At 48.2% G+C, this 20,039-nt stretch overlaps 1 protein-coding gene across 2 annotated transcripts in view; it reads right to left on the bottom strand.

The window, feature by feature from the left end:
* The window catches only part of MVB12B (multivesicular body subunit 12B), a 73,094-nt gene that overhangs the window by 12,817 nt on the left and 40,238 nt on the right, over positions 1–20,039 (bottom strand). For both annotated transcript variants that reach the window (XM_019541057.1, XM_019541058.1), the window contains one exon: positions 1,206–1,261. In XM_019541057.1, coding sequence (XP_019396602.1) covers positions 1,206–1,261 — 56 coding nt within the window. The remainder of the gene's footprint in view (positions 1–1,205; positions 1,262–20,039) is intronic.

The raw sequence follows: 20,039 nt of genomic DNA, 5'->3' as shown, positions 1-20,039 counted from the left end.
CCCCCACTCAGTTCATGTGAGGAATTATCTAACCATCTTCTGGACAGGGAGGCACAGTCTGGCTGCGTGCACCCTCTCCAGCCAGAGGGCACAGGAATCCTAACATTTCCCTAGCCTTGCTCGTGTTGGCTGCAGCCCCGTGGAGTCCAGCTGTTGCATCATTAGCACACAACTTCCCCTCTAACTTTCTAGATGGGGTCAGGAAGCCGGACAGCAAAGATTATTACTTCCCAGATGCTGGACTTCTGCCAGCACAGCCGTGGCAACCCTGCTAAGTTGGGTTGGCTAAAGTTACTTGTGCTCCATGTGCAAGATCACTTTTCGTGTTTTTCAACAGGAAGCAGCTTCCAGGAAGACTGGAGCGATGCACACTGCGTTTTGTTAGTAAGGAGGCACCAAGCAGGGCTGGATCTGCGCTTCTGGGGCACCCAGGAGGCACGAGGCATTGGTTGTCAATTGTAATGAAGATACGGATGGAAACTGGACACCGCTTCACACTGCTGCTGGAGCAGCATGAGGCCAGGCCCAGAAGCCCGTGGAAGGCCCTCAAAGGGGCCTCCTTTTTGTCTGATCACAGTGACGTGCTAATGGTGCCACAGAAACCGATGCAACGGGGAAGCGGTTGCAGACGCCTTCCCAGGGACCCCCTGCGCAGCTGGAACAAGGACTCACCACCCTCAACAGTGTCAGGGACAGGGGGGATGAGCGGCACGGCACAAGCTAACTTCCAGGGAGTGAGAGTGACCACAGAGCAGCAAGCACTGTTCTGTCCTTTGTACTGCTCTGAACTTCTGGGGTCTGGAAAGAAAGCAATAGTCTGGCAGGCACAGTGCCATCATTACGGCAGGGAGGAACAAAAGATCTGGATGCCTGGACTTGGGAACCAGACATTTGCTGTTTTGTTTAAATACACAGGAAGAAAGTATGACTGCAGCTGGTGCTCTCCTCCAGGAGCCACATGACCACCCTTGTCAGGCTGGCAAGGCTGGAGCTCGCCTAACGGAAGAACGTGCTTTTGGCGAGGTTCAGATGAAGCCACCTGTGTGCCAGAGAAGAGCACTCCCAGGCGCACTGCAGACATGGCGGGTATGCACAAGTGCCATCCACCCGTTGCAGCCCAAAGAAGCCCACTGCACAGGCATGATGAGTGCCTACGCCTTGTGAGGATGCCCACCCCCGCAAAGGTGACAATGCAGGTAACCTACCGTTTCAGGAGCGCAGGCAAACTTCTCGGAAATCATGAAAGGCACGCCGTCCATTGCTGGAAGAGAGCACAGGGAGAGAGGCTGTGAGCAATACAGGAGGGAGGCTCCATAAACAGTCCAAGGATTAGTGACACCACTTCTGACAAGTGTCCCGGTAAGGTACTCCCAGCTGGGGCAGGCCTGTCTGCGAAGTCCCCTAACTGCACTGCCAGTCCAGTGATGGCATGGGCCACAACCTTTCACCTGGGAGCCAGGAATAGAGATAATACCCCCAATCTATTTGTCCATGTGTGCAAATGTATAGAGCAAGTTTTGTGAAGCTGTTCCCAATCCAGCTGGTCTTCATACAGAACCAGCCTCAAGTGTGGCAGTGTTTAGAGCTGAGAACAAATGCAAAGCCTTCTTCAAAAGGACAGACTTCCCGTTGCCACTAGCAGTGTAATAACGGCCTGCATGTGAACTGCTCTGCAGCAGGAACCCCCCTCAGCCGATCTGTTTTCCTACTGAGAGGGTAAGCAATTGCTGGGTTCAGAGGACAAGATGGCTCTTGTCTCCCCAGAACAAAGCACCAGTCTTCGCACAGACCAGCTGACACAGGGAGGGGTCCAGTATGAGGGTCAGAAACTTTTGGGAGTTCCTTAAAAACACACCCAGCACAAACACACCCAGAGCACAGCACATTGCAACAGTAGGGAGGAAATGACGGAGAAATGACCTCTCTTTGCCAGTCTCCTACTGATGAGAACAAGAGAGAGCAAGCAATAACGCACATGTAAGAGACAGGTAGCTGGAGACAGATACTCACGACAGAGCAAAGTAACAGCGACCTGAGGACTGGGCCACTGTGTGGCATGCAGTCCAGAGGCCCAGACGCCTGGCATCATCCAGTGGACACGCAGCAGACCAGGCTCACCCGTGGCACCCTGTGTGCTTTCCAAGGTGCCTCAGCACACATGAACTGGCTGATTTCTAAACCTGCAGCTTTCAGCACCTTCTGCAGAGCTGCCAGAAAATGCCCAGTCCCTGGTCAGAGCACGCATCTGAGACAGGCTTTGCGACTACTCCACACCTGCCAGCCTGCTGCACCCAATCTCTCCAGATTTCAGCCCTGGGAGAAATAAATCCCCTCCAATGCAATTTTAACCCTTTAAACTGTTCTCCCCTTAATCCCCAAACAGGTCATTGTGCCTGGCGATGCCTTCTGAACATCCCTGCACCTCTGCTTCCAGTCCCGCTGAGGAGTTCAGGTCATGGTTCTCATGGGACTTAGGTTCATTCAGTAATTCGCACTCTCTTTGCACATTTCATGCTGAGGGCCCCCGGCTCATGGCGCATGGGCGCCTTCCCCTCCCAAGGAGAGTGCTGCGTGTCAGCCAGCACAACAACATGCACAAGGCACCGGGCGCAGCCGCGCGATGCAGCGAAGGCAGCTCTGGAACCTGTAAAACCAGAATGTCTTCCCCACCGCAGACAGCCGCTCCGATCGGTTGCCCACTGGCTTTTGTAAAGTGTTAGAGAAGGAAATCCAAACAGGGGCAGGCTTCCTCTCTGGCACCAGCAAAACATGCACAGAACCACCATCGGGTTTCTTCAGCCTTTGTGGCCGGTAGTGTTAACAAAACGCTGATACACAGTGCAGAACAACACATGGTGGATGAAAGCAAGGATGTGCCAAAGGCTCAGTAGCGCAATTAGCATTCTCCTAAACAAACGAGCTTCAACAGAGCTGTAATTAAGCAGGCCTGTAATTAAGTATATGCCCTTTATCATAACGATCATGCTTAAAAATGGCATGATGCATGGAAGTATGTTATTAATGCTGTAATCCCAAAGTGAAGGGAACGTACATAGGAATCAGCATGTCAGGCCCGTCACCAGACTGTTTGTAAAATACATTAAAGGGAAAAATCAGAAAACAATGAGCTCATTCAACTGTTCTTTTTATAGCCAGGCACTAGAAGTCAAGAGGATTTTAAATACTTACTGATTCAGGGAACTTTAAACAAATAAAGCACTGAGCTGTCACCGCTAGCTCCCTCCACCAGCCCTGCTCGGGCAGGGACAGGAGAAAGGAAAAGGCTTTTTCCTGCCAGCCCCACTACCTGCGCTTGGTGCCAAGTGCAGATACCCGGAGGGGCCCTGGCCGGGCTGCGTACCGAAATCCGCTCAGATGCTGAACCGAAGCCTTGCCGAGGCAGTCTGTGGGATGTGGCAGGGTGACAGCTCCGGCCCTTCTCCTTGCTTCCGAGTGGGACTGTGCCCTGCCAAAGCAAACGCTGCAGTGGACATCCCCAGAGCCCCCATCTGCCTCAGCCCCAGCCCCCACTGCTGCAGCTGATTGCAAACATGCCACAGGCAGCCAGGCTGGCATCCTCCACTGCAGGGCTCTGAATGCCAGGGCTCCCCATGACATCTTCTCCAAACCAGCATCACGAATGCTTGGCAGTTCTGGGGCGGAGACTAAATCTCCTTTTTGGAACATGACTCCAACTGACTGCCAGCAAGCTGAGTGACCAAGGGAGCTCCCACCCCTGCCAGTGCAGTCCCGGATGGGTCACTTGAACAGTAATCGCTGCAGAGCACATGCGAAGAGCAGCAGCTGTGGTGGTGTCTGGCTTTGGGGAAACCATGCTCGGCAATGACGCAGGAAGCCAACTACCTGCACAATCAAGTCAAATGGAACCAGAACCAGAGGAGGCTTTCAGTGCCCTGCTTTGCATCATCATCTGCCTTTGGTTTTCTTCTCCTGTTGCTTCTCGCAGCTCTTGGCAGTCTCTGCAGGAGAAGTGCTGCATGCAGGCTTTGCCCAGCATCAGCATCCTGACACTGCTTGCGAAGTTTGTTGGCCGCTCCTGGTGCTGCATCCTGTGGTAGCTGCTTCCATTGTTCCAGGAAAGGCCCAGAGCTCCGCAGAACCAAACTGGGCCACAACTGGGAGCAGACGTACACCACGACAAATGGGGAAAACAGTGGTGAAAGCCTCTCTTTGACACTGCAGTTCCTTAACCCAAAATCCAGAGGGGACAAGGGCCAGCTTCCGTCCACACTGTGCCTGCTGTGCAACCCCTGCCTCACACTCAGCAACATCCCCATTGTTTTAAGGGATACAGATTCAAAGCAAAGAACACCGTAATGCCCACACTGCATAACCCTGTTCCTACACACGTCTGGACGGTGCAAGGTTGGGCATGTAAAAGCAAGAGACAAGTAGAGAGGAAAAGGAAGGCTCCCACAAATCCTGCCCTGCTGCACATGGGAGATGCAGCGACTTCACTTCTGGCTTCTTCTGTTAAATGTTTGCTTAATCGACAGATGGGCACTTGACAAGTGATGTTCATCCCTCAGGCAAAAGGCTGGGCTCCAGCCTTGCACGGGCCGGACTCTCCCCCCATGCATCCGTGCTGTCATGGGAAGCCTGTCTTTGGAAACCCCGTCCTTTTCCAACATCGCACGGGTGAAACCCTTGACAATCCTGCTTATTTGCAAAGTTGTTCAAATTTCTTGAACGATTATTTTCCTTTGCTCTCCTCTTAGTCTCCCAGAGCACTGTCCATTCTGACAGGGCTGACCCAGATCTTACACAGTTCTTCGGCTCACTCTTGTCAGAATTCACCTAAAAATGTCAGCCATCAGCTGCTGGAGTCCGTTCCCAACCAGCCTTCTGCTGAAGGGCTCATCTCAACTCATAAACAATGGAAGAAAAGATCTAACAAATTATAAGTGTCAGCAAAACCCTAAGAATGAATTAACGTCTAGGACTCCTGGATAATTACTACTATATATAATGTTGAGTATTTCAAATACAGACAGACAGACCTTAAATAGAGCTTATGCTTGGGTATTTCTACTTTCAGCTCTTCATCCTAAGTCTACCAAGGAAAAGAATTCATCACCTTCGAGATGACATTGAAGCAAGAAGGTACAGGTCCCTAAAGTAGCCTTGTCTGAGAATAATGGAGGCCTACATTATAAACAGCTGATACAGGGACTACCTATCCACTGGAATCAGATCTATGATAAGTAACTAGCAATATTTAAAAATAAGACTCCTCACACACATCTCCAAGTCTTCACATTAAATATACTAAGTGTCAGGCCGAACGATTTACTATGGCGATAGCAGTCTTGCTACGGCATAAACGGTGGGAATCCTTGGGTTCCACTCGCATGAATACAGCTGCTGCGGGGGCTCACACGACGGTCGGTGGGCGATAGGCGATACTGCGACCATTACAAGCACAACAGGGAAGTGGGTCTCCAGAGACTAGCATAGAAACTTAACTTCTACAGGAGATGCCTTCCTATGTTTCTCTGGAGACCTCTCACTCATTGCACCAGCTCTTTCCCTTCCGTCATGGCATGTTAAGAACATGGGGAAAGCTCCCAAAAAAGACACCAGATGCGCCCAGAGAGCTAGGAAAAGCAAACACATGCAGTAATGGATCCTGCACACCAAAAGCGCCTCTCAAAAAACCAACATGGGTCTGCAGAAGCCAATTCTGCGATTGATAAGCTCCAGCCAGGAGGGCTGTTCTTCCTGAGGATCTCCAGAACCACCCCGTCCAGTTCCTCCACCACGAAACGCATGAGGACAGAGAATGGAGATTGCTCTTTGAAATCCTGCAGAGCTCTCAGCAGAGGTGCGCAATCCACAGCAATCCTCTGCATTTGAATGGTACGGTAAGAGCATCTCAGTGCTGAGATCCAACAATGATCCTGCACAGATTGTGCGAAGCACCTGGAGCATTGTCTTCTACCCACAAAGAACCACGACATGGGCTGCAGCAGTGCTGCTCCCCCAGACCTGGCTGTGATACTGGTAGTTCAGTATCCCCAGTCCCTTTAGATCTCTCCGTTCATGCTGGGAAAAGGTCTCCAGATTGGGACGGTCATTTCACTAGCATCTCATGGCTCTCCTGTCCTGGACTGGACCCAAGGCTGTTCACACACTGGCGGCCTCCAAGCAGGTGTGCAACTAGCTGCAAGGACTTCGCTTGCTCCTGACCACCTGTGCATTGGAAACAGGAATCTGTACTCCGTATCCAGGCGTTGCCCTCCCGAGCTAGCAAGCCTCTGCCCAGAACAGATCTGCACTGTTATCTTTAAGCAAGGGAAAGGAGAAAAAAACCCTAGCTAAGCTAAGCAAAGGGCCTTTCCTTCTGACACAAGAGACACCTTGATCATGTCAGCACGCACCAGGAGTCACTCCGAGTGCAAAACCAGAGTGAGAAAAGAACCAGGCTCCTGCTGTCTGAACAAAAAGCAGGGAAGCAAAGATGGCAGCTTCCTCCCCTCCACAGATGAGTGCCTATTGCATCTGCATCAGATTAGCGAGCTGCACGCACCATCCTCAGACCAGAACTGAAAAAACAGAAAGGAATTTCAGAGAGAAAAACGTTTTCAACCACTGTTTACCGTCTCCAAGGAGCAGCTCCTCCCCGAGGGTCACATTTAATTAGTTCATTCACTGGAATTAGATAAAAGGCTCACAAGGAGCCAGCAGTGAGAATTGCACTCCTCCAAAACTCAAATCATGATGGATAGACTCAAACGGAGAATTCCCCAACAGGAAGTGGCAGGCAAGGGAACCAAGAGCCAAACAACAATCTCTTCTTTGATGAAGAAACACTGAATAGTGTGTCTGTTTTTAAATGATTTCTGTCTCCAAGTGCAATTTGCTGCAAATTACCAAGATTTATTATTAACCTTTAAAGGGCATGTCACAAAACTCTATTCTATAAATACAACTTGTTAGCGCACTTAGAAATTGTCTCACTATATTAAAGAGAAAGTCACCCCGCTCTTCCAGATAGACACCGCCTCCTTCTTATGCTGTAGATCCCAACTAAACCTCAGTTGTCAAATTAGTAATTCATCTTTCTAGAATAACTATATTTTTAGCAAAGCTACCAGATTTAAATAATCAGACCTGCCAATGCTACCCTAATTTACACATACTGACGAACTTTCATAGGCAGCATCCGCTAACATAATGAGTTTCTAGATGACAAAGAACTTAAGACTGTAGTTCGCTATGCTACCCAGTATAATAAGCACTTGTTCTTTTTTTTTTACAATGTGCACATAAAAGAGGAATCTAAATAATAATTGCTGTAATTATCTTGAAAAATATGTGGCGATTAATGGTGATTATGAAAATCTGTATAATTGTTCATTGAAATCTCCAATGATCAGATGCTTCCTTAAAATGGCCATTAATGACGAACTTTAGAACACAAAAAGCATCAAAACTCAAGCCAAGCTTTTGAGCCTTTTAGAAATGAGGAAGATACGGTTTCTGATATATTGGGATAAGTTAACCCTTTCGACGAGCTGTCTCCAAGAGGTTTGAAGATGCCCCTGAACTGATGTTTATGTCATTGTGGTTCAAAGCACCAAGTTCAACCTGTTATTTATGCAAATAATTAATTACTCTTGTATCCATCTAGCAGTTTGTCATGACACATTAATGACTTGATAGACTTCTATGAACTAGTGAACACAGAACAGCAGAGCGCTTTTATCGTCATTTAATTTAAAAACGATCCTGTGTGAAATTATCTAGTCGTGAGTGATGGAAGCATAAAGAACAGACTCAGCAAAGCTTCTTTTGGATCATTGCTTTATTAATGGTAACGTCAGGGAAATGAAAAATGCTAACATTGTCATATTTAGCTCCTGGGTATAGATGAATAGCTACTTCAGTGCTTGGAGGGTTCAGTTTGCACACTGCAGTGAGCACTAATCCTTCACACAACTATTGTGGGGATATGCAGACATGGAAGAGTTTACATACCTAGAGTCCCAAGGAAATAACAACCACTTTTGCATTTAAATTCTCACCATAAGATTTTATAGCTTTGAATTTCTTTTATTGCTATTTTTTGCATGGCCTTTTACACTTGAATTTTCAACTGCTGATATTAAAAAAAGCCCTTACAAAAACATTCCTCTTTATTGCTTTGCAAATTAAACATTATTAATCCAATAGAAAAAACACCGAATATATCGCTGCCACCTTTAACATTTAAAAGATCTTAGATTCCAGAAATAGCTTGCTGTAATTGTACAAACCTCTGCCGCCTCTCTCAAGCCTTGAGACAAGAGTGCCCTGTTGATGCTGGGCAAAGACGAGCCTCTCATAAAGACAGCTGAAAACTGGCTCATCGACACTGCCAAGCTTACCTGGTTGGGGATGCAACTACCAGAGGGAAATAACGTCTCCATTGTTTTCAGCTAGATCTCGGGAACATGGGAGACAAGTTAATGGTGGGCACAGAAAGCTGGCACGAGAGGCGTTCCAATCTGGCGGCTCTCCAGCCAGCAATCAGAATCACTGTGCAGTCCCATGACGTACGGCACAAAGACGCTGCACTGCTTTGCTGGTGCCAAGGACAAGTGTCCTGCTACCCTGAGATAGCACAGAGCCAAAGCAGCATCCAAGGTCTGGGGGCAGTGACTCGTGCACATGTACAACACCCAGCACAGAGGCCTCCAGGTGTTACTGCCACCTCCGAAAACCAAGGCATGTAATCACACGATACTGGCCATTCACGGTTTGGGGCTCCAATGAAAATTCGACCCGAGGGGAACTTGCATGCAGATCCTACTGAACTTCACACAGGAGCTAGCACCAAACTCCCTTCATCTTCCGTGCAGATCCCAACCTTGCTGTCCCACACAGCGTTTCAAGCATGCTGCCATCTTGCAATCAGGGGTTGCCACGGAGATGTTTCCTCCCGCAGAAAACACATATTTCACAGCATTATTGAGCACAGAGGAGAAGCAGCCATTGCAGGACTGGCCTGATAGATGCAAGTAAGCGTATGACACATGGCAAGTAGCTGGGAGCTCGAGAGGCTCAACAGCAAGGAAGTGCGGTGGCCTCATCAGGAAGGGCCCTTCCAGCAGCTGTCCATCAAGCATCCTCTGCTGACTCCAGTGCTCATGATCCAGCCCAGGAAGACAAGTGCTGGCACCGTTATTTGACAGGCTGCTCCCACATGGCCAGGCAGGACCCCATGCCCTGGCCACCCTTGCGAGCAGGCCTGCAGGTGAGAAGTGCGTGCCCTGCCATGGCTTTCTTTGTCAGTGTGTCTCTCCCTCTGCATTTGTTACCTTTGTGTGCTGTTGCCCTGGCATATCAAACCCACCCGGTCCTTCCCCTCCAGCACCCACCAGATCTTGCAGGTCCTGAGTCTGGAGCCACGCTCACAAAGGTGGCTCAGCATCAACGGGCCGGGGCCTCCAGAGAAGCATCGCCATTGTGTAGCTGGCAGGGCAAGGGGTTCCCCAGACCCTGCAAGGCAGCACACACGGGTCAGGGAGTGCTCCAGTTCTGTTTGCTTCTCGTTAAATTAGCATGCACTGGGAGGAAGCCTGCCGCAGGTCCCACTCCAGCACACGAGTATTTAATCTTCTCCTCCACACAGGCATGACAGAGCCCTCCGACCTTGGCAGGTTTCACCAGTACACCTCTCCCCACGCCCCTCTCATCAGGTGGATACCGTGTGCGGCAGTGCAGGCAGCTGCAAAAGCTCAGCATCCAGCTTGGCAGGAGCTACTCCTGAGACTTGAAGTGAATTGAAAAGTCTTATTTATACGGATTTCCTTCAAATCCTTTTTTAGACAATTGTCCAGCAAAGCCCAGCCAACTAAAACCATACAGACTCTGTCAAAAAAATTTAACAAAGAAAGGTTAGAAACTTTTGAACTTCATTCATTTTCCCTCGGGAATTCTCCATGATCTCTGTCTTCTGGAACAAAGTGTGGCATTGCTAAGCAGGGCAGTTGATATCACCTCAAGCACCCGATGCTTTGGTTCTCATTACTGCACTGTTGCTTTCTTTTGAAAATCTCAAATCAAGCTTAGCTAAGTTTGGGTTTTTTCCCCTACGAAATGCTTTACTAACACGTGGAAGATTCTGCAGAGCACCCAGATGTAAAAGGAGGTAACATCGTGAGCTACTCATAACATGGAGAAATGTTTTATGACAGTCTGCCATGCATTAAGTGGGGGATGCTGGTTTTTCCAGAATAAGCCGCATTTTCCATAATGTGCAGTTAGGCCCCCAAACTTCTGTATTTCTCTACATGCTAATTTAAATATCAAGCCTGAATAGTAAACATGTGCAGGCTCCTTCTGCGCTACTGTGCACCCTGTCCCAGATGGAGCGCCACCAACACGTTTTCGCAGCACTAATGATAGCGCAACCTCAAGGGACAAACCAGACAAATCCTGCTGCCCCCGGGACGCTGCCCTCCTGGAGCCCATGCTCATTTATTTGTGGGCTTGAGGCCCCATGCCTTGCTTTCATCTTTTCAAAAACTGAAAACCCCAAAGAAGAGTCCCCAAAGCATTAGGAAGCTGACCACTGCTTTCCTGGCCTCTCTCCAGTTTCTTCTGCAGCTCACAGAGCAGCCCTACTGTAAATAATTTCTCAAACCATGAGTGTGGGGGGGGCACAGTCACTCCCTAACCCAACAGGCTGCCATGACATGACAAATAAGCTGCAGCCTGACAGTGTCTCCAAGACATATTGTAGTTTACTTTGTCGTTTGGGCTTGCCATCTGTGCCATTCCAACAGAGGCTTCCTTCGCAGGCTGCTCAGAGAGGATTAGCCAGAGTCCACCAGTCCCTGAATAGCTCGGCAGACTCAGCCAGTCATTAGTCAAACAGTCTAATGAGAGGAAACAAAAGCAGCCCCGACTGCAAGGAGCATTTCTGGGAGGGGCACAACCTACAGCCTGCCCTCGAACCAGGACAGCCCTGTGCCTTGCCCCGTGGCAGGGCTGATGGCAGCTTTTGGGCCAGGAAAGGTACTCCCCAAGGCAGCCTGGGGTCACTGGTATGCTGGAAGACCATGTAAAGCAGGGCCAAGCTCCTCTCTTGGGGTGTCACCATTGAGCTGGGGTGTAGAGGAGACTGGCTCCCGCCTCTGGCACTACAGCCCCACGGAGCCCAGGGGCCTGAAAGAGGAAAGTCAGACGCAGCCTTGGGTCCCAGCCCACAAGATGAGCCTTCTGGGAGCATCCTCACACGGCACCAAGCGACTCAGCTGAGGGGCAAGGCAACTGGGGCGAGAGGTGCAGACCAGGGCAGCTCCCAGACCGGGGACGAGGCACTGCAGGCCGTGACGCCCCTGGAGAGGAAGGTGACTGGGCAATAGCCCAGAGCTGCCCGAGTCCACACGAGGCTGGGAAAGGCGCCAGCCCAGCCATGGACGTGCTTCAAGCCCCTTGATACTGAACCCATAGCTGGGCTGCCCAGGGCCCTCCCCAGAGAGCCACCGAGGTCAGCCTGCTTGTCGTGCTCCATGAGCCGAGGTCCTCTGTAACCGTTCTGGCTGCGCCCGCGTGAAGTAAAGTCTGAATCACCACGCAACCCCCGAGCGTGGTACCTGCCCCTCCAGTTCCCCTGATGCTCACGCTGCGGAGTCCGAGGGGCAGAGCAGGATCTGGAATGAAGGTGCAGGCTCAGGACAGATGTGACCCGCAGCAGGGTCACACTTCGCTGGAGGCAGCCCGCCGGGGCGTGTGCTGTGCCCAGGCAAGGAACAGTGCCAACAAGATGCCTGCAAGCGCGACCGGATCCTGCTGTTCCCAGACACCTCTGGAGGAGGGCACAGCTTCTGCTCTTCTACATTTCTAAAGCGGTTCCTGCCATTTCCAGGTCCCAGAAGCCAGCAATTCCTGTGCGCCTCTGTCCCTGGGTGTTAGCAGTGCCCAGGAACGGGAGCAGACAAGTCACGTCGCACCTCCCACGAGGCTGCTGCGCACACGCAGGTACCAGTGGACAGTGCTGAACTGCACCGGGCCCAGCCCAGGCACTGGGAGCAATGGGTGCTTCCCAGCTTTGGCAGCAGCTTGAGGTGGAGAAATCATTTGTCAGGCTCTCTGTTTTGCTTGCAATGGCAATAAATAAAGAGCAGAAGACAGGTGCTTTGCCCCCAGCTGACTGCATAACAACTTTTAACGTTTCCATTTGTTAATTGGCTCTCCACCCTCCGAATTCCTCTGTATCTCGACTGGGCTCTGCCACTAACTTGCTGCAACGACATGGGCAGCTCTTTATGGCAGGATCAAGCCGGGAAAAGACTACAGAAAGTACTCCTGGTTTTGATTTTTTTTAAATGAAAAAGCTAAGGTTAAGTGCCGGGTGGCAACAGCTAAGTGGTTCTTCAGAGCTGTGGCTGTATTAGCATCTGAGGTATGTGGAGAGACTTCAAACAGGTCCTTCAAATTGCAAGTGTTTAGGAGTTAAGCTCTTGATTTTATTATTTTTTAATAAAACGTCTCCTTTGAAGTCTTCCTGCCATACTAAACTTCAAAGATCACACCTAGCCATGTGCCACTTCCAAGCAACAATCCTTAATTAATTAGACCAGACCAGATACAAAACAGGCCAGTGGTACTGGACTTTTGCAGAGTCGAGACAGAGAGCTGGTATCTTACTTGAGGCCAGGGAAGACCAATGAACTTTTGAAGGGGAAGAAGTTGCGGGCATTTCGGCAGTCGTGATATCCTAGTCTCTGAGCCGGAACAAAACACGGATGTCTTTCAACTGCTCCGACCTCTAAATTAGATGATAGATTCCAGGACCTCGTTAAACTTGTAAAAATTAGTCTGCCTCGGAGAAGCATAAGACACAGGCATGCACGACTTGGTGTGATGAGAAAAATATCCAGAAGTGCCACGACAGAGCTGGTATTTCAAGACTCAAGGCTGAATTTCTGAGCCGAGAGAAACACTGCTCAGTAGTGGCTGCTGCCTGCCAGCGCGCTCAGTTTTTACATGCGAGTTGTTCTGAGCCCCGCAGCTTCGAACACAGGCGTGTTCAGAGAGCGTGTTACACCGTGTTACACTCTCTCGCCATGGAGGCTTTGCTTTCCTTTGCTGAGATGCTGCTCGGGTTATAATTTGCTCAGTCTCTGGGGTATGTACAACTGCCTGCCTTGGAGGGAGATGCAGCGTGAAGCAAAGGCTGCAGTGAAATATTTGGGGCTTTCCCTTGACTCTGAAGTGCCTCGTTAGCCCAAGGGCTAAATCTGGAAGGCGAGGCACCTTAGGTCATGGGCTTGCTGCTGGCTGCTCTCCCACAGGACGTGGATGTAGAAGTACGTAACGTAAAGTTTAGAGCCAAGAGCAGGGACAAGACAGACCGCGGTAACCACAAACACTCAGACCACCCTCGCTGACCCTGGCAGCCCTGGTCTGGTGGAGCAGTCAGGACAACACTTTGCAGAGGGAGGGCCCACTTACCAAGCCGCCTCCGTGCTCAGAGCTGTATGAAACGTGCAAGAAACAAAACCGAGATCCTTGCAAGCTGCGAACGCCAGGCGCTCAGAAAGAACGACCGTCACCCGCCCTGCCGTGCAGGTCCTACCACACCGGAACTGGGGCAGCCACCGTGCGAAGGAGCAGTGTGGCAAAGGGTTGGGGCCGAGCACCAGAGGCCTGCAACCTAGCACCGGAGGGGTTGCGACCAGCACCCAGAGCCAGCAGCCCAGGAGCACCACGCGCATGACCCGCAAGGGCCGGCCCAGGGCTGCAGGCAGGGAGACCGAGGCGGGCGCAGGGAGGTGTTGCATGGGGGGCCCAGTGCGATTCTCAAAGGTGAGCGAGCGAGCGAGCGAGCGAGCGTCAACCTCTGAGCACGAGCACGATGACCCCCTCGGCTCACATCACCTGCTCCAAGCCCGGAGGCCCCACGCCGGTGTCAAAGCCTCCGCGGCACCGATGCTCACTACAGGAGGAAGAGCTCCCAAAAGTATCAGAAAACGGCAAAGAAAGTGCTGGAGCTCATTACGTATTCTAATTTTTAAGTGCTCAGAGTCATTAGCTGAGCCACATATTTCTATCAGGTAAATTTCATTTGCATATGCAAATTATATCTAAATACTCCACACCATTAATATGATCACTAATTACATAATAATAGTCACCAATCTCCACACAGATCAAACTTACAGTTTTGTAGCTATTAGGGAAATTGTGCTTTGTAATTAAGATAATCCTCATTTCCAGATGCTAATTAACTATATAATAATTAGCCCCTTTTGCTAGCACAAATTAAGGATTTTCATCCTTATTGGTAAAGGAGTTGCTTATCACTTAAAGGAAAGACACCCCAGAAATAATCCCCCTCCCCCCCACTTTAAAGGTGAAAAGGTAACTCCATTTTTATCAGTCTCATTTGCGAATGCAAATTAGCTTTGATTAATCAAGCCACAGATAAGCACGCCAGTCTCCTAGCATGGAGGGGCGCCTGCTGCATCTCTCCCGCCCTCGCAGGGAAAAGAACATCCGCAGCCCACAAAAATATTTCAACCAGACGCAGCCATTCATCTCCCCGCAACTGCGCGGCGGCTACCTCGCAGCGCTCAAGCAGCGCGTACGTGGGCAGTCTGGAAACAAGCGTGCGCTAATTGCTTCACACGGAAACAGGAACCAGCAACTGGCCAGAAAGGAAGCAGAGATTTCAGGATACTGCTTCACGAAAACAAGGGACAGCACCGTGGCTTGTATTATTAAGTTTTCTGTGCTCAGAACAGCAGTGAATGTGAGCTGGCACACTCGCACGGTGACTAATGAGGTCTACCTGTGCAGGAACAGAAGGCTGACAGCCAGCAAGGCCTACTTGGCAGGATCCAACTCAGGCCGCAATGCATTCATCATCCACTAAACCAATCCACCAGTTCCACACCACCATTTGTCATTAATTATGCTAATCAGCAAACCATTACTCTCTGATGACACCACAGCACTTATTAGCTAGTTATGGCTTTTCAAAAGCACAGCTTATTGTGTATGCAAGGGCAGCGCATACATTAGCCCACAGGGAAGAAACGTCCAATTATGAAAAGAAGAAATTTGCTATTATCGTCTTCTAACAAACCAATTTAGTCATTATAAGAGTCTCTGGACTCAGAAGGGGTTTTTGGTATTTTTTTTAAAGGAGAGCATAGAAACCGAAATAAGAGCAGTTTGTTTGTACTAGCCGTGAGCTGGAAGTAAAGCAACATTTCTGAAATGAGACGAATTTGTTCCTTCCGAAGATAAAATATTATTTTTACATTGTAACCTTAAATTATTAAAAGCTGGAATTTCTAAGAAAAGGACCGCAGGTTGGGCCATTATTTCCTAGCCCCTAATTTAGTTCTGTAAATATGTTCTCACTGCTATGAACTGAACAAATGTGTGTAGCATTTTACAGTTCATTTACAGCAGGTCTAAAATATTCACATAATGAGGTGGGAATGTGCAGTCCCCTGTCGTACATATGGCTCTATGAGAAACAGCCATCTCTGTTAACCCCTTGCACGTCCAGGAGGCACAACCAACTCGACACACAATGTCTGAGCGAGCTCATCACCGATGTGCACGGCAAGTAGCACCGACACCTTCGACACGACAACACCGCCAGAGTCTGAAGGAGTTAAACGGGTCCAGGAGAGCGCGCGAGGAACCCATTTAGAAACAACCTTGCTGGAGCAACCAATCCATTTACAGACTCCGAGTTGTTTTGTTCACCGAGAGTCATAATACCACTAGTTTTAGGAGCCTAATATGTGTTAAGAGCTCATTAATATCATCAGAGTAAATGGGCCTATTAAAACATCTTTAAGCAATATCTGAACATAAATCTCCCTAAACTATATTTAATGACTGTACTTAAGATACATTATATGCAAGTCTTAATGAGACATTAGATAGCATTTTGAAGATTAAAATTAGAGAATCCAGATAAAGACTGTCCACTTAATGTAGCCTTAAGCTGTGCTGATGAAAAGCATTACTACCAAATTATTACTTCATTAGAACAAATATTTTCTAATTTTTTCTGATTTATAGTATGACTCATATATAATATGGAGTAGCAACACACAAAACAATTTTGGAAATTTTAAGCTTTGTAATGGATGAGTTAATTACTTGTCTCTTACTGAGTTAAACACAAGCACTCTTTATAAAGTCCATTTACTGTGTCCCCAATTTTCTAATTTAATTGGGGAAATTAATTCCATTACTTACAAGGTCATTTTTTTCAAATGTGCTGTTTTGCTTCTCACATATTAATAATGCTGATTCAATCCCAGCCTACTATACCTTCAGCCCTTTTATAAATGACTGAAAAGTGGCAGTTCAGGATTATAAAACGTCACCGTATTTCATGCCACACAAAAAACAGTATTACATGCTCCCTCTGCTGCCCACACCAGCAACAAACAAGCAGATGCTTCCTTCGAGCTGTGAAAATGCTACCAAAGAGGCTGTTTTGGTAGAAGGCACGACTTCACCCCCCCAATCCAGAACTTGTCAAATGGAGGGGAAAAACAACAACAACAAAAGCCCCCCAAACCTAGCAACCTCCCATGTCAGCGCAATTCATATAAATCATGGCGGTGAGAGATGGTGTCAGACCTGTCAACGAAAAAAGTTCACGTCATGCCTGCAACAGAGTATGACAAATACTGAAAAGTAACAAGAAAATTAAACAGAATCTGACATTGTTCTTTGACAAACCTGCTGTAGCAGACAATGAGCATAAACGAGGACTATGTGCTTTGGAACAACTGCCATGATACCTGATACTTTATACAACTGTCAAGGCTGCAAAGGTAAACAGCGCTTCCCACCCGCAGTCTGACTTCCACCGCAGCGAGAGGGCCGCCAGCGCGGCTGGACTGACAGCAGAGTCTGGCAGCTCCGGCGGGGGACGTCGGCTGCCTCCTTCCCACCCGCGCTGCGAGGAGCTCGCCGACGGGGACGCCGGGCAGGGCCGTGACGGCGCTGGGCAAGCCGGCACTGCAGACCTGGAGGGGAACCGGTGCAGCAGGCTCCCTAATAATCTGACAATTTAGTCAACATTAAAAATGCATCACAATAACCTTATTAGCAAGGGGTTATTGCGTGTGTGGTTTATTTGGTATAAACAGCTTTTCATTAGATAAATGAAACCCAACAACCTTTATAAATGCTTTTCAATTATGAAATTATGCCACTGAGATATCCGGATTACGTTAATCAGGGAAAACACCACCACCGACACCTCTCGATAGGGCTAGGCACATGCTGCTTGGATGACTGCTCCTCCTAATAAAGAAAATACCACTTAACCACACCACGCATTTAAAAATACCCTTCTTTATTAGGTGGAAGCTGCAGCAACAAGACTATTTTCATTTGTTCTGCTCAGATATTCTATCCAAAAGAGAGCATCTCATTGTAACAATTTTGCATTTTTAACTGCGTGAATTATGCATTCTTCATAAATAACAGCCTGGTTCTTTACACTAGAACTCCTTTTTATTAGCGCACAGTAACGAACAATGAGCAATGTGTTCTATTATTCTTTGTCAAATCACAAAATGCTACATTAGAATAACTGTGCTGGTCAATGTAATATAGTAGATTAAATTCAACTTCTGTGCAAAAACCACTGTAAAACAGCATGATAAGAAGGCTATAAAAAATTTAATTTTACTCCAAACTCCATCACAAAAAAAAAAATGGTGTGAAAAGTAATTTTGCATAATCAGTACACGCCATCTGGAACAATTAACCGATTTCTATAGAACTATGAGGATCAGTCATATCTGCTTATTAAAGATCAGAAATTATACAAGTAATAAATCCTTGAAAAAACTAAGCGTACTCCCGCCTGTCAACGCTATTTTAACTTCAAATACTGAAGAATGCCTGATAAGGCTGAAAAGAAGAGATTAATATATGCAAATTACATCCAGCATTTAAAATCCCCAACAACTGTCTCCGGTTTTCTGTCCCTTATTGCTGCCTTTATGTTTTATTCATACACCAACTCACCTGTCACTTCATAAGCTATAATATTATGGGGGTATTATTAAACAGCATAAAGCCGTGCTTTAATTGGAAAGCTTCATTGCATTTTCCAATTATTTGGAGTAAATTAAAAGCAGATGCACATAGTTTAATAAGGAGTCTAATATCAGTTCCGGGAAATCAAAATTCATTGTCATTACTATGCCGTGATAGTTTTGCAAACTGTACTCAATTTCAGAGGTTTTCAAAAGAAAATCTGTCTGTGCAATCTGTTAATTGTCATTCGGTTAATAACTGTTTAAATATCCCAACTACACAGCAGCTTCCTATTAAGAAAAATTAAACTATGGTACTCATACAAGCAAAACAAATACAGTGCAGCCCCTCTGTAAGGTTACACTCCTCGTGCAACTGGTACAGGCACAGCAGCCTGTCCGCTCAGCTGCACAGAAGTTGATACCAGCACTTTGCCCAGGTGCTTGCCCGAGCGCAGAGACCAGTTCAAGGCCTCTGCCCTAATGAGCACTGGTACTCGCTCCCTCCATACTCTCTCTCTGCATCGCTCTGTGGTGCTGGAATAAGGAACCGTCAGTCCACCGAGGGAGATCCCGTGTGACTGCAGGAGCTGGAACTGTACTCTGAGCCTCATGCCCATAAGAAACTGGAATGACCAAGGACCCCCAGGTTGGAAGCAGCAAGTGAATTGCATCTGCTCGAGGTCTCCGTCCCTCAGAAACACAGACACCCTCCCCTCCAGCTTTAGAAACCCACTCCTCTGCCCTCTCTGCACAGCTGGGGACGAAGAGAGCATATTATTTCTGTTAGTACAGATTCGGAAAGTGCTCAGAGTCTGAGGAAGCCCACATATGACCCTGGACAGAAAGAAACCAGCTGGCCCCTTGAAGGCACTTGAGCCCCGGAGCAAGGCCTGAAGACTGGAGGTGCGTAGGGGGCCCGAGGCGCATGCCTACAACCATCCTGGCAGACCTGCCTCTGGAAGCAGCCGTGCAACGCAGTGCTGCAGCACTAAGCAGAAGAAATCAAGTTCAGCAGCCTGGTGCCCAAAAGGCACTTTGGATGATTTCACCAGGAAGTTTATCTGCTTCAGGTATAACGTTCCCAGCAGACCTCACAGCTCCACCGTTCACCTCCTGGCCTATGGCCCTAACTCGCTGCTTGGAAAGAAGAGAGGGAAATCCATCCAGGAGCACGGTGCCCATTGAAAGGGCATGCACACGTGCACGCACTCATGCACACAAGCACACGCAAGCACTTTCCATGTGAAATCACAAGTAATTTTACTCTGTTGCAGCCCTTTGCACAAGACCCCATCTTTGGGCTGCCACTGCTGGGGCAGACATCTGAAGACTATCCAGCTCCCGGTACCCACCGAGCAGGAACTGCAACAAGGCAAAAGCAGAGCCGACTTGACTCTCGCCCTGTGAGGAAGTTTCCACACCGGAAACAAGCTCTGCAGCTGATATCAAAAACCGCCTGTTATTTTGGCCTTTCCTGATGATAATTCAGTCTCGCAAACATGATATTTAATGCTGCTTCTCTAGAAGAGATGCAGGGAACACAGATGCCAGGATCTGAAGCGACAGATCGGATGTAGCGCAGGACCTCCCCCTCCAGAGGGTGGAGTGCACTGGAGTACTTGAACATGAGAGCGCATTGCAAAACCACCAGAAACCGTGTTGAAAGATGAAGATAAAAGCAATTCTTGTGCAGTGATCCAAAAAATAGCATCTTTCTTTTTTCAAAATTACCTGTTTTAATAAAGCAGACATACTGTGCCAAGCGATCCATTTAATTATCTGCAAAAATGATGAAGCAAAACAATAGTTTGCAAAAATAAATGACTAACCTCTGATTAAAATGTCTGTCCTCATTACACGCGGATAAAAGATACAATATCTTTTAAGAAAATGTATATCGGGGAGAAGCAAGTGGCAGTATTGTGGTACGGATTCTCTGACGTTTTGACACAGGAAAGGAAGAGACAGGTAGGTACTGAAACTTAACAGAAT

This window comes from Crocodylus porosus, unplaced genomic scaffold (genome assembly GCF_001723895.1).
Source record: "Crocodylus porosus isolate Cpor-Errol unplaced genomic scaffold, CroPor_comp1, whole genome shotgun sequence".
Classification (NCBI taxonomy): domain Eukaryota; kingdom Metazoa; phylum Chordata; order Crocodylia; family Crocodylidae; genus Crocodylus; species Crocodylus porosus.
Note: the sequence above shows the minus strand (reverse complement) of the source record. Positions and strands in the feature narration are given on the sequence as shown.